Below are 15,761 nucleotides of genomic sequence, written 5' to 3' on the forward strand. Positions count from 1 at the left end.
TTTACATGTAGTTATTTAGATTAGTTGAAGTTGATTTTTGTATCTGGAATGAAGTAAGAATCCAATTTCATGTTTTGTTCAATGAAGAACCAATTGTCCCAGTGCCTTTTATTAAATAATCTGTCATTGTCCCCACTAATCTGCAATGCCAGTTTTCTCATATATTGTGTTTCTATATTAAATGGGTTCATTTCTAGACTCTTGCTGCTCTGTTATTTACCTATCCGTAAGCCAAAACAAACCTGATAATTGCTATAGTTTTATAAAACATTTAAAAAATATATTTTAGGAATCTAGTCTTAATTTCCCTTTGTGGAAAAATAGGCAACTTTTTGATATTGAATTCTCTTATTCATAATCATGGTAAAGTTTTCCATTTTATTTACTATTTTAATGTCTCTCAATAAGAGTTTATAATTTTATCTTTAAAAGTCTTAATTTTGTTTCTTGCTTTATTGAAATGCATCAAAGTAAATTTTTTCTGTAGTCATTGAGATGTCCATATCATTTTTTTCTGTTTGTTAATGTGGTGAATCATATTTATCAGTTTTCCAGTGTTAAGTCAATCTTGAATTTCTGAGATAAACACAACTTGGTCAATCATGTTTGTATTTGGTTGGCCAGTAATATAGCACTTCTACATTTGTGCTCATAAGAAAAATTAGACTGTAACTTTTCCCTCTTGTGCAATCATCATCAAATTTTTATATCCAAGTTGTATGAATTTAATAAATTAAAAGGAGAATATACTCTTTCTTCTCTTTGCTGGAGATATTTTGTGTGAGATTAGAATAACAATTTGTCTCTAATATTTTACAGAAATATCAGTAAGACCAGCAAAAAAATCTGGTCTTGTTTTACTGATGGTTATGTGACTATTAAATTTTCTTATTTATTTGTGAGTCAAGTTAGTAAGTTATAAGTGTTTAGGAATTTGCCTAAATCACCTTGGATTTCCTTTTTTTTTTTTTTTTTTGGCTTGAAGTTGATCTAAATATTCTCTTTTTTATTTCCTAATCTCTCCACGTGTTATTATACAACCTAATGCCTTCTTAAAGTTATTGTTAGGCAGTCTTTCAGTTTATTCTTTCCATATTTTTGCCTCTTTCAAGAAGAGGCAAAATGCCTTTTTGAAAGAACAGATATTTGGTTTGTTCCCACTGTTTAAAGTAGCCTTTTCTCTTCTCCATTTCATTGATGTCTACTCTTATCCCTATTATTTCTTTTCTTCTGCTATTTTAATGTTTACCTTGGATTCTGTTTCTAACCTAATTTGTTGACTTTCAGTTGTTCTTATTTCTAATAAGGCATTTAATGGTATAAATTCTCTAAGTATAAGCATTAGCTGCACACCATAAGTTTTGACAACTCTTGTTTCAAGAATATTTAATTATAAATATTTATTTCCACTGCAATTTTTTTACTAGGAATTCTTTCAATATTTATTTGTTTGCTTGCTTGCTTGGCTGCACTGGGTCTTAGTTGTGGCACTTGGGAATTTTAGTCATCACAGGTGAACTCTTAGTTGCAACATGTGGAATCTTAGTTCCCTGACCAGGAATCACACCCAGGACTCCTGCATTGGGAGCTCAAAGTCTAAGCCACCAGGGAAGCCTTACTAAGAATTGTCTTGAAGTATAATTTCCAAGCAATTAGTCTTTCTTTTAATTTTTGTTTTCATTGTTGTTAATTTCTAACTGTGTGTGTTGTAATCAGGAAATAAACTACGCTTGGTACTAATTCTTCAAAATGTATTGAGGCTCTCTCTATGGCCTAGCACATCACTAATTTTCATGATTTTACCACGTGTACCAAAGAAAAATGTGTTCCGGAGCTGGAGGGTAAAAAAACATTCAGTGTGCTATTTAAATTTCATCCATGTGTGTATGCGTTGTATGTATGTGTGTGCGCTTAGTCGAGTTCAACACTTTGCAACCCTGTAGCCTGTCAGGCTCCTCTGTCCATGGGATTTCTCAGGCAAGAATACTGGGGTGGGTTGTCATTTCCTTCTCCAGGGGATCTTCCCGACACAGGGACCAAACTCAGGTCTCCTGCATTGCAGACAGATTCTTTACCATCTGAACCACCAGGGAAGACCACTTTACCTCCTAAATTGTCAATATCCAATTTTAATGTAATGATAGACTTTCAGATAAACTCTCGAGTAAGCAGATGCCTACACGAGCCTGCAGTTCAGAAGAGAGGTCCAATGTGGAAATGCAAATCTCGGAATCTTTGCATATATGTGATCTTTCGGGCCAAAGGGCTGAATGAGATCACACAAAGATTGAAAACAAAAAAGATGAGTAGACTTCTGAGGATTGAATCAAGGGGAACTCTAATGTTTATGGGATAGGGAGATGGGGAAGAACAAGAAAAATGACTGAAAAAAAGAAAGAAACTAGTGAGATAGGATATAAAATAAAAAATCACTTGCTGAAAGCTCAGTGAAAGAAGCTTTTCAAGGAGTAAGGACTAATTAACTGTGTCAAAAGTTACTAAGTTAGATGAGGACTAAGAATTGAACAACAAACCCAAAGGATCTAGTGATTGTATATTTCAATTGATGGGAGAAGATGTAAATGAATGAGACCAAAACCTGCTACTGCTAGATTCCAGTATTCAGGGCACTGGGGTCTTGTCCTGTTGTCAAGGAGCCAAGGAAAAAGGGAGTCTGATAAGAACATTCAGGCTGCCCCTTTCTGCTAACCTTTCTGCCCGTCTATGACGGGGCCAGTCCCACTGTGGCTAGAACAAGCCTTTGAAGTGGGCTCCTCAACATTACTATAGAGAGAGTGGGCTGGCAGTCTTTGTGCCTTCAGAGTTCTGGTCCATAATCCAAAGCCCTTCCCCTTCCTTCTGGGGTGGAGCTCACAGCACAACGCTTTCACTGCCAACCCCCCTCCTTGCTTTGCTGGACTCCTGCCCATCTTCCTTACGCACAGAAGAGACAAGGCTTTTTCTTTGTCTACTTGAATTCTTTTATTCCCTGTCCAGTCTCAGCGGTAAAAGACAGTATGGTTCTCTGCACTAGTGGAGAAACACAGGGTAAACTATGAGCTAAAGGACTTTGGAAAGTGCTTAAAACTTGGTAACTAATAATCTATCATAATAATTTAGTTTGGCCTGTAAGAAAGCTGAATCTTCCATTCCACTCTTCTTTCCCACACATACATGCACAAACTGGCTGTTAACTCTTACTTGGAGGAAGATGGTTGCAAAAATAGGCCTTTGTTGTCATTGTTGTTTAGTCGCTAATTTGTGTCGGCCTCTTTTCTGATCACTGGACTGTAGCCCTCCAGGCTCCTCTATCCGCGGGATTTCCCATGCAAGAATGCTGGAGTGGGTTGCCATTTCCTTCTCTGGGGGATCTTCCTGAATCAGGAATTGAACCCACATCTCCTGTGTCTCCTACTTTGGCAGGCGGATTCTTTACCCTTGAGTCACCAGGGAAGCCTCAAAGAGGCCTTTAGGGAGAGATTAAAATGTAACAGTTGAATGAAGGAGCCATCTTATTGGAAACTTTAGTAACATCAGCATAGAAAATCTTCAGTTCTCACCATCAGTGCTGTCCTTAGAAAGGTAAAAGACTCAAGATAACTCAACCACTGCAAGGTGGGTTGGGGAAAATACCACCCTTAGAACTGAGAGAGATCTCCCTACCCTTCACCCCTGTATCGTGCACTTTAGGGAACCTAACCTTGGCCCTGTGTGTCTTTACTCTTCCCTACCCTGGGAAGAAGTACCAGGGACAAAAGAACAGGCCCACCAAGAACCTGCATATCCTCAAACATTGACTCCTAGGCTGCTTACTGGGGACTCATCATCCATGTCTCAAAGCCCATTACTAAGTCTTATGCAGAATTCTTCCTTGATATTATGCAGAATGTCCTCCCAAGAGTGGACCAAACCTCAGATGAAGATCCTTCTAGGCCTTGGGTGTGACCAGTGAGTGGTTGGTTTTGGTGGAGGAGGAGGTACAATGGAGCTTGGCAACAGACAGAGGTATTCAGATATGTTTGACCATCCCGCAGTGTGGGATGGAGTCAAGGATGGGAAGAGTGAGCAGTAGCCTATTGATGAGATTTTCCCAACCACCAAATTCCAGCACGGAACTTGGAGAGTACCAAGAACTCTTAAGTTCAAAGTTGATCTTTCAGATTGTTATGAAGTTATATTTATCAAGGTAGAAAGATAAGACAACTTTCATTTGACATTTTGTTACATCGATTTATGAACTATAAATATTTAAACATACTGTATTACTTGCTCTGGGTGCTATAGATATTAGGGTTGGAGTACAAGGGTTGGAAGTATATTATTAGGGCTGGTGTATATATAAAATAATGTCACAAAACAATGCAAGAATATGTAAAATAAAAGTTATGAAAAATAAATGCTTTAGGTATCCTTTTAAATATTATTTTTAAAAATTTATTCATTTACTTATTTATTTTTGGCTGTGTTGAGTCTCTGTTGCTATGTGTGGGTTTCTCCAGTTGCTGTGAGTGGGGTTGTGGTGCACAGGCATCTCACTGCGGTGGCTTCTCTTGTCGCAGAGTACAGACTCGAGGCCTGCAGGATCAGTAATTGTGAAGCACAGGCTTAGTTGCCCCAAATCATGAGGGATCTTCCGGGATCAGGAATGGAACCCATGTTCCCTGCATTGACAGCTGGTTTCTTAACCAGTGGATCAACAGGAAAGTCCCCACTTTGGGTCTCTTTTAGTGAGGCACAACTTCTTGCTGCAAGTTTTCCCAACACAAGGTCCTAGCAACACCGTAACTGCTGAATCCCTGAGGTGGGCCTGTGAATCAGGCTGGCTTTCACTCCTCTGCTATGCAACCCCCCTCCAAATAAAAAGCCACTTCCCTCCCCAGGTTGCGTGCCTTACCATCCTCCTATATTTCTCTTTTCCTCCTGCTGAACTGAACTGTATCGTCTCACTGGCTCTTTCTCCTCCACGTCAAGTAAAACCCTACCCATCTTTCCCAGCTTCACAAAAAGCTTGGATTTCTGATCATGGCATGGTGATTTCTGATCATCTGTTTATGTTTCTGTCTCTCAGTAGCATTCACGCCCCTGAGGTCAGGGAGTGTATTTGAATCATCTTTGTTTCTCCAGGCTTCCTCCAGAATCCTACACATACAGGCATTCACTGGATGTCTTTAGGATAAATGTATAAATTATGTGATTCATATACCATATGTATCAGGCATGGTGGGTTCTGTCCTGGAAGATATACTGACTATATCAGTAGGAGGGATGTTTCCTCTCTGTGTAGTCTGCTTTACCAACTGATTTAAAATTCTGAAAAGAATAGTGTGGCTATCTTTCGATGAATCTTTCAGTGTAACTTGGATAGTTGTAAGATTATAGTTGGTTTCTGATAATACCCTGTAAGGTTGATTAAAGAAGAAAAGATGTGAAAAACATGATTTAAGATGGAAATGGAGCTCAGTACTTCTTGGTAACAAATGTCTTGTGTCCATAGATATATTTTGGTAAGGGGGAAAGGAGAGAAAAATTGGAGAAGATTAGAAATTATCTCAAGATCCTGCAGTGAGAATTCTATTTTTTCCCTTTTCACTGTCCTTATTTTTAGGATTGAAAGTGATCTTTGAGGTGATCTCCACTGTCACTACACCCTCCCCTCTTAGTACAGGCTGTCATACCACTTGACAGTTGCATATTTCTATCTGGTTTATACAACTTGCAAATACCTTGCTAAGCATCAGGCAGTCTTGAAAAAATAATGCTGGCAGTTTTGACTTTGTATCATCCCCTAGACCAATAACAGAGCTTTCTTATTCACATTCTACTTATTCACATTGGCCTTTGGAATAATTTTTTTTGAACATTATTAGTTTGACAGGGAATTAATTTCATTATGGCTTTGATTAAGCTTTTTTAAACCATCATCACAGATGATACAGTTGAGATGGCTAAAAAGAGTCACTATCAAGCCAAAAGCTACACTATTATTAGACAATATATCAGGACAACATCTTTCTTCACAATTCAAGTCAAATAAAAATGAGGAATAGGGAGTGAGGTGGCTGCTGAAACAAGGCAATCCTCTGCAGTCATGCCCCTTTCACATTAGTGTGGAGACCAGGGCTTGAGCAGGAGGCAAGTCAGAAACAAATGCAGTGAAAAGCAGATCTGGAAGCAAGCGTGAGCACCTGGATTTGCATGCATTTTTTAAATTTAGATTTTATTTTATGTTGGAGTATAGTTTATTCAGAATGTTGTGTTAGTTTCAGGTGTATAGCAAAGTGATTCAATTATGCATACACGTATATCCATACTTTTTCAGATTCTTTTCCCATTATAGCTTATTACCGAGTATTGAGTATAGTTCTCTGTGCTGTACCATAGGCCCTGGTTCCTTATCCATTTTATATGTAGTAGTGTGTATATGTTAATCCTAAACTCCTAATTTATCCCCACTACCACCACCTTTCTCTTTTGGTAACCATAAGATTGTTTGCTAAGTCTGTGAGTCTGTTTCTATTTTGTAAATAAGTTTATTTACATATATATGCATATATATGAAAGAATCTGAAAAACACCATGAAATTCCCTGGCCTGTGTAAATTTTCCACTTGCGCAGAATTTTCCGTTTGCAAAATAAGGATAGAGAAATGTAAACGGAACGTCTATAGGTTTCCCAATAACTGCACAAACAAGCCTGCTGTTTTCCGGAACCAACTGACGTCAAGCACCTGTACTCACAGATAAGATGACCCCATATGATACACATTATGTTACTTTTATGTTACTCATTCACTGTACTGGATGTGCTGACAATGTGACTTCTGCCTATAAAAGTCAGCTTACACTGCTATACGGTGCGACTCTGCCTCCGAGGAGACTAGAGTCGCCCGGCTTGCGCAAACCGACAATAAAGCCTCTTGCATATTGCATCTGCTGGACTGTTTATTGAGTCGCGGGAGCTCCTCTCCGGAACAGAGACCTGACGTTTGGGTCTTACATTTGGGGGCTCGTCCGGGATGGAGGAGACCCCGGATTCAATACCAGACCTCAGCAGGAGGTAAGTCCGGCCGGCAGTGAGTTTGTGTTGACTGTTGTCCTTTGTGCTTTGTGTTTAGTACCCGTACGGTACGGGCTTAGTAGAAATTCGTGAAGCGGACCGACGGGTCATAGGCCTTCCGAATTTCAACCCTGGAGGACGCTCCGGGGGGGTTCTGAGTGGCTGGGGACGAGCAGGCCGTCCTCAACCCCGGGGGTCAACGACTTCGGCCTCTGCCCCCGTCTGATTCTTTGGTTGAACTTTGGCGCCGATACTGTGCCGCGCGGCTTCTGGTCTGCATTCTGTGTGTCTGTACTGTCTGTGTGTTGGTGTACTTTTGTGTCCCCCTTCCCTCCGGCATGGGACCCAGACTAACCACCCCCCTAAGTTTGACTCTAGAGCACTGGAAGGACGTCAAAGGACGAGCCAGTAACCTGTCAGTAGAAATCAGGAGAAAAAAGTGGCAAACCCTTTGCGGCTCCGAGTGGCCAGCCTTCAATGTGGGATGGCCTCAGGAGGGCAGTTTTAACATTGATTGTATTTTGCAGATCAAAGAACGGGTGTTTGACACAGGACTTCATGGACACCCTGACCAAGTCCCCTACATAATTACCTGGGAGAGTCTGGCCCAGGACCCGCCATCCTGGGTGGCACCTTTCGTGGCAGAAAAGCCGAAGATTCCCGGTGCCGATATACCCACGGCCTCACCAGCCCAGTCCTCTCTTTACCCCATTTTAGAAAAAGAAAAATTGACCGCCAAAACGAAACCAGTCATCCCGCTGGAAGATCCAGTTCTAATTGATCTCCTGTCTGAAGTTCCCCCTCCCTATCAACCCCCTCCAGTACCAGGTTCTCTGGCCAGGCCGCCCCCGTCCGCCTCCCCTGAGGCCCGCTCCCCTGACACCACCGGCCCAGCGGCGACCAGCGGGGAGATTAATACTTCATCCCCCGTTGCCTCCTGGTTGCGCCAACGAAGAGATCAGGGAGAGGGAGGATCGGGAGAATGGAGGTCCCAGTTATTTCCCTTGAGGACTGTGGGGGGACCAGGAAACCAAGTCCAATACTGGCCATTCTCGGCCTCTGATTTGTATAACTGGAAGACTCATAACCCACCCTTCTCTAAAGATCCAACAGCCCTCACGGGGTTAATTGAGTCCATCTTACTAACCCATCAGCCCACCTGGGATGATTGTCAACAGCTTTTGCAGGCTCTGCTGACCGTAGAAGAGAGACAGAGAGTTGTCCTGGAAGCAAGAAAAAACGTGCCCGGGCCCAACGGGGCCCCTACTCCCCTTCCAAATGAAATTGACGCAGCCTTCCCCCTGACGCGTCCGGACTGGGACTACAACACCCCTGCCGGTAGGGAGCAGCTCCGTCTCTATCGCCAGGTTCTCCTTGCGGGTCTCAAGGGTGCCGGGAGGCGCCCCACCAATTTGGCCCAGGTAAGAGCAGTAACACAGGGACCGGAGGAGACCCCGGCGGCTTTCCTTGAAAGGCTCATGGAGGCATACCGTATGTATACCCCTTTCGATCCTAGTAGCCCCGAGCATAGGGGAAATGTCTCCATGGCCTTCATAGGGCAGTCGGCGCCGGACATTAGAAATAAATTACAAAGGTTAGAAGGACTTCAAGATTATAGCTTGCAGGATCTAATGAGAGAAGCAGAAAGGATTTACAATAAGAGAGAAACTCCAGAAGAAAGAGCAGAAAGGCTTAGGAAAGTGCAAGAAGAGAGAGAGGAGAGATTGAGAAAAGAACAGGAAGAAAAAGAAGAGAAACGAGAAAAAAGGCGTGACAGAGAGTTGAGCAGAATTTTGGCCACCGTAGTTCAGCCTAGGTCAGAGCCAGGAAGGAGAGATAGGTTGGGAGGCAATAGGCAACCGAGAATAGACCGTGACCAATGTGCCTACTGTAAAGAAAGAGGCCACTGGATAAAAGACTGCCCAAAGAAACCACGGGATTTGCGAAGAGAATCCTCCAAGGTCTTGTCCTTGGATGAAGATTAGGACAGTCAGGGCCAGGAGCACCCCCCTGAGCCCCGGGTAACATTAAAAATAGGGGGGCAGCCAGTGACCTTTATGGTGGACACAGGAGCTCAGCACTCTGTATTAACCCAGACCAACGGACCCATGAGCACCAGGACCGCGTGGGTACAAGGAGCTACAGGAGGAAAGCTGTGCCGATGGACTACTGAACGGAAGGTGCACCTGGCCTCCGGTAAGGTGACTCATTCCTTCCTCCATGTTCCGGACTGTCCGTTCCCCTTGTTGGGGAGGGACCTTCTCTCTAAAGTTGGAGCCCAAATTCAGTTTCATGAAAAGGGGGCCTCCATTACAAGACCCGGAGGGGCCCCCCTTCAAATTTTGACCATAAAGTTAGAAGATGAATACAAATTATTAGAGTCCAAAACCTTGCCAATGGGTCCCATCCAAGACTGGATACGGAAGTACCCTCTAGCCTGGGCAGAGACTGCAGGAATGGGGCTAGCAATGGGACAGCCGCCCATTGTCGTTGAATTAAAATCCTCAGCTACCCCCATTTCGGTGAAACAGTACCCCATGTCTGAGGAGGCTTACAAGGGAATCAGACCCCATATACAACGGCTCCTCAAGCTGGGCGTCCTTGAGCCCTGCAGATCAGCCTGGAACACTCCCCTACTCCCTGTCAAGAAGCCAGGTACGGGAGATTACCGGCCAGTGCAGGACTTGAGAGAAATAAACAAGCGGGTAGAAGACATCCACCCAACAGTGCCGAACCCGTACAATCTGCTTAGCACCCTACCCCCTTCCCATACCTGGTATACGGTATTGGATTTAAAAGATGCCTTCTTTTGCCTGAGGCTAAGTCCACAAAGCCGACCCTTGTTCTCTTTTGAATGGAGAGATCCAGAAGCTGGCCTGTCGGGGCAGCTGACATGGACTAGACTACCGCAAGGATTCAAAAATAGCCCCACCCTGTTTGATGAAGCCCTACATCAAGACCTGGCTGCCTTTCGGACACAACACCCTGCCCTGGTGCTTCTGCAGTATGTAGATGACCTGCTGCTGGCGGCCCCCACGGAACTGGATTGCAACAAAGGTACGGGGGCCCTGTTGGAGACTCTGGGAGAACTGGGGTACCGCGCCTCGGCAAAGAAAGCCCAAATTTGCCAAACTAAAGTGAATTATCTGGGGTACCAGCTAGAAAATGGACAGCGATGGCTGACAGAAGCCCGGAAACAAACGGTATCACAGATACCGCCCCCAACAACTCCCCGCCAGATGAGAGAGTTTCTAGGCACTGCGGGATTCTGTAGGCTTTGGATTCCCGGGTTCGCAGAAATGGCAGCACCCCTTTACCCCCTAACCAAGCAAAACACCCCCTTCCTTTGGGGAAAGGCCCAACAAGAAGCATTTGATAACATCAAAAAGGCCCTCTTGAGTGCCCCAGCCCTAGGGCTCCCGGACATATCCAAGCCCTTTGAGCTCTTCATAGATGAAAAACAAGGGATTGCTAAGGGGGTACTAACTCAAAAGCTAGGACCCTGGAAGAGGCCCATCGCATATCTCTCCAAAAGATTGGACAATGTTGCGGCAGGCTGGCCACCATGCCTACGGATGGTGGCGGCCATTGCCACGCTTATCAAAGACTCTAACAAATTAACCATGGGCCAACCCCTTAAAATAACTGCACCCCATGCTGTAGAGACTATAGTCCGCCAGCCTCCAGACCGCTGGCTCTCAAATGCCCGAATGACTCACTACCAGTCTTTGCTGCTGGATACGGAGCGAGTGCGTTTCGGTCCAGCCGCCGCCCTCAACCCTGCTACGCTCCTCCCGGATCCCCAAGAAGGGACCCCACACGACTGCCAGCAAATCCTGGCAGAAGTGCATGGAACCAGGAAAGACCTCACCGACCAACCACTGGCAGACGCAGAGATCACCTGGTTTACGGATGGGAGCAGCTACCTTTTAGAGGGCGAGCGGAAAGCCGGGGCTGCAGTAGTTGATGGAGAAAACGTCGTTTGGGCCAGCGCTCTGCCTCCGGGAACCTCGGCCCAAAGGGCCGAACTCATCGCCCTCATGCAGGCACTCAGGAAGGCGGAAGGTAAGAAAGCCAACATATACACTGATAGCCGGTATGCCTTCGCCACAGCACATGTACATGGAGAAATATATAGAAGGAGGGGGTTGCTGACTTCAGAAGGCAGAGAAATAAAAAATAAAAGAGAAATATTAGATTTACTACAAGCCTTGTTCTTACCAAGGAAACTAGGGATAATCCATTGCCCAGGCCACCAAAAGGGAGATACACCCATTGCACGGGGAAATCGGCTGGCAGATATAACTGCTAAACAAGCGGCATTAGGCCCCCAAATACTAACTGTCTCACTCGAGTCAGCATCAAAAAATGATGATGATGCGGCACTTGTTTATAGTGAAGCAGACCTAGACTTCCTTCAAGGACTTGGGGCGGACTATGATAAGGTCCATAACAGATGGATATACCAAGGGAAAACAGTGATGCCTCAAAGCACTGCCAAGAGACTTTTGACTCACCTGCATAGACTGACCCACTTGGGAAAAAGAAAGATGGCTGACCTCCTAAATGAAAATAAATTAGGCTATTACATCCCTCAGAGAGACTTACTGATACAACAAATTGTAAACGGTTGTGAGGCCTGTGCAAAAGTAAACGCTGGCAGACTAAAACTCCCCTCCGGAGTTCGAGCCAGGGGGCATAGGCCTGGAGTCCACTGGGAAGTGGATTTCACCGAGATTAAACCAGGCCTATATAATAACAAGTATTTGCTAGTGTTCATAGATACCTTCTCAGGATGGGTAGAAGCATATCCCACAAAGAAAGAAACAGCTCAAGTTGTGGTCAAGAAGCTCCTCGAAGAAATTTTTCCCCGATTCGGCTTACCTAAGGTACTCGGGTCAGATAACGGTCCGGCCTTTGTCTCCCAGGTAAGTCAGTTGGTGGCCAAATCATTGGGGATTGATTGGAAGTTACATTGTGCCTACAGACCCCAGAGTTCAGGACAGGTAGAAAGGATGAATAGAACAATTAAAGAGACCTTAACCAAATTAACGCTGGAGACTGGCACTAGAGACTGGGTTCAACTCCTACCACTGGCTTTATATCGAGCCAGAAATACCCCTGGCCCACACGGGCTCAACCCGTTTGAGATCATCTATGGAAGCCCCCCACCAGCTACATCCTTCTTTGACCCTGATGTCCTTGCGACTTCCCCTACCCTGCAGGCCCACCTACAGGCTCTGCAGCTGGTGCAACAAGAAATTTGGAAGTCCGTATCAGCCGCATACCGTGTGGATAACCCTGTTTCCTGTCCCCACCCCTTTAAGATCGGTGACACAGTGTTGGTGCGGAGACATCAAACCAAGACTTTGGAACCTCGCTGGAAAGGACCCTACACCGTCCTCTTGACCACTCCTACCGCACTAAAGGTAGACGGGATTGCAGCATGGATACACGCTTCCCACGTAAAAGCTGCACCCGGCCGTTGCTGCAAGGAGACGCCAGAACACGGATGGAAACTCCACCGCACTCAAAATCCTCTAAAGCTAAGACTTTCTCGCTTATAATGATTCTGCTATTTGTCCGGGGCGTCTCGTCCTCGGTTCAGGAGGGCGGGAGCCCCCACCAGGTGTACCGTATCACCTGGAGAGTTTTCAACACAGAAACCGGAGAGACAGCAACTGAAACTGCCGGTGTAGCCCCAGTCTCCATGTATTTCCCCAGTTTGACTGTAGATCTGTGTGACATAGTGGGAGAAACCTGGGATCCCAATCCCCAAGAGCCCTTCCCTGGATATGGATGCTTACACCCTGGGTGGCGGGTAAAAACCCGAGCACTTGACTTTTATGTATGTCCGGGTCACTCACGGACCCGTCCTGAAGTCCAGAGGTGCGGAGGGCCCCCAGAGGGATACTGCAAGGCCTGGGGATGTGAAACAACAGGAGAAGCTCACTGGGTACCCTCCTATCCAGCCCGGGATTTAATCACAGTCAAGAGAAAGCCGCTTAGTGGCTATACAGGGCCGGGGCCATGGGTTTGTGGAAAGACTGGACAAAAAAAGGACTGTGGGCCTTGTTATGATATCAAAAAACAGAATATCACTGGGGCAACCCCCGGGGGCAAGTGTAATCCCCTACTCATTCAGTTTACCAGCAAGGGGAAAACAGCAGATTGGAGTACTCTAAAAACCTGGGGGCTAAGACTACATCGGGCTGGCTATGATCCTTTCACCCTATTCTCCATATCCAGGACCATTGCCCCAGTAAGTGACCTTAGACCGATCGGGCCGAATCTAGTATTATCGGATCAGAAGGCCCCTACTCAGATCGGACCCGAAACCAGCAAAGCAGCCGCTGCCCCACCCTCTCCCTATATTACCCACGCCTCCAAGGGAGAAGAGACTGGAGATCCCGAGATGACTGTAGCCCCTACTCTTACTAAACCCCCAGGCTCAGGAGATCGGTTAATGAGTCTCGTAGAAGGAGCTTACAAGGCCCTGAACGCCACCAACCCAGCTGCCACTGAGGGATGCGGGCTCTGCCTAGCCACACCCCCCCCCTATTATGAGGGACTGGCCACATTGGGAAACTTCTCCAACACCACCCGGGCCCCAGACCAATGCAACAATCCCGGCCTACACAGGCTCACTCTGCCTCAGGTAGGGGGACAAGGACTCTGTATTGGAAAGGTCCCCGCTGACCATGCCGGGCTATGCAATCAGACTGTTATGGTAGACCCGGGAGAATACTATCTGGTCCCCCCCAACAATACCTGGTGGGCATGTAACACCGGGCTCACGCCCTGTGTGTCAGCCGCTGTCATGGACTTAACCCAAGATTTCTGTGTACTCGCTCAAGTGATGCCTCGTATTCTTTACCATTCTAAAGAAGCCTTGTTAGATACTCTTGAACATAGACGAAGAAAAAAAAGAGAACCGGTTATGACATTAGCTCTCTTGCTTGGACTTGGGGGAACTGCAGTGGAGATCGGAACCGGGACGGCCGCCTTAATACAAGGAGGCCAGCAGCTAGCCCAGTTACAGCTTGCCATAGATACAGACCTTAGAGCAATTGAAAACTCTATTTCCCTGCTTGAAAAATCCCTTACCTCCCTGTCGGAGGTGGTACTCCAAAATAGAAGAGGGCTAGATTTGCTATTTTTAAAGGACAAAGGCCTTTGTGCTGCCTTAGGAGAAGAATGCTGCTTCTATGCTGACCATACTGGGGTAGTAAAAGATTCCATGGCAAAGCTAAGAGATAGACTAGACCAGCGGCAAAAAGATAGAGACGCACAACAAAACTGGTTTGAGGGATGGTTCAACAGGTCCCCCTGGATAACTACCCTAGTCTCTACTCTTATAGGACCCCTTTTTATACTCTTGCTTTTGCTTACTTTCGGGCCTTGCATTTTAAACCGCTTATTACAGTTCATCAAAAATAGGCTATCGGTGGTCCAAGCACTAGTGCTCACCCAACAATATCAAATGTTAAAACAACAAGAGCCCTGAGTTTTAAGATTAAAACTAATGACAAAGAAAAGGGGGGAATGAAAGAATCTGAAAAACACCATGAAATTCCCTGGCCTGTGTAAATTTTCCACTTGCGCAGAATTTTCCGTTTGCAAAATAAGGATAGAGAAATGTAAACGGAACGTCTATAGGTTTCCTAATAACTGCACAAACAAGCCTGCTGTTTTCCGGAACCAACTGACGTCAAGCACCTGTACTCACAGATAAGATGACCCCATATGATACACATTATGTTACTTTTATGTTACTCATTCACTGTACTGGATGTGCTGACAATGTGACTTCTGCCTATAAAAGTCAGCTTACACTGCTATACGGTGCGACTCTGCCTCCGAGGAGACTAGAGTCGCCCGGCTTGCGCAAACCGACAATAAAGCCTCTTGCATATTGCATCTGCTGGACTGTTTATTGAGTCGCGGGAGCTCCTCTCCGGAACAGAGACCTGACATTTGGGTCTTACATATATATATATATATATATTATATATATATATATATATATATATAGGTTACAGAGAAATGAAAATGAAATGAAATGAAAGTTGCTCAGTTGAGTCCAACTGACCCCATGGACTATGGAGTTCTCCAGGCCAGAATACTGGAATGGGTAGCCTTCCCCTTCTCCAGGGGATCTTCCCAATCCAGGGATTGAATCCAGGTCTCCTGCATTGCAGGCAGATTCTTTACCAGCTGGGCCACCAGGGAAGACCAGAGAACTGGGTGCAAATTCCACTTTCTAAATCCTTGGGTATCTTAATCTCTCTAAGCTTCGATTTCTTCTTGTTTTATTATTTAATAACATGAAACCAGCAGTAGATCTCAATAGGTTGCTGCAAATAGGCTCAATTTTAAAAGAAATTTAATAAGGAAATATAAAATTCTATTCCTATGATTTTAAAAAGTTATATCACCAAACACACAAATAGAGTGGTAATTAAACACACACTTGGAGTGGGACAAATAGAATTCACAAACAAAAAAAAAATACACCAGCTTTAACTACAACACAGAGAAAGTTAATGGAGATTAAGTCACAGAGGGGAAATTTGAATTTCCAGGAAAAGATTTGTAACAACAGACAGATTAAACATTTCTTTACTCCAGAGAACTCAATGGGTAGAAATATTAGAGTCTTTGGAAGACATGTCCAATCACCATAAAGGACAAGAATGAAGGA

General features: G+C 45.0%; 1 protein-coding gene across 1 annotated transcript; it reads left to right on the forward strand.

Moving 5' to 3' along the window:
* The first annotated feature begins 12,623 nt into the window (after nt 1-12,623).
* Nucleotides 12,624-14,564, forward strand: LOC136148245 (MLV-related proviral Env polyprotein-like). The gene has a single exon (XM_065907722.1). The coding sequence runs from the start codon at nt 12,624-12,626 to the stop codon at nt 14,562-14,564; it is 1,941 nt and encodes a 646-aa protein (XP_065763794.1).
* The last annotated feature ends 1,197 nt before the right edge of the window (nt 14,565-15,761 follow it).

Source organism: Muntiacus reevesi, chromosome 1 (genome assembly GCF_963930625.1).
Source record: "Muntiacus reevesi chromosome 1, mMunRee1.1, whole genome shotgun sequence".
Taxonomy (NCBI): Eukaryota; Metazoa; Chordata; class Mammalia; order Artiodactyla; family Cervidae; genus Muntiacus; species Muntiacus reevesi.

Excerpts from the sequence above, each read along its gene's own strand:
- LOC136148245 (XM_065907722.1), top strand. The coding sequence starts at position 12,624 with ATGATTCTGCTATTTGTCCGGGGCGTCTCGTCCTCGGTTCAGGAGGGC.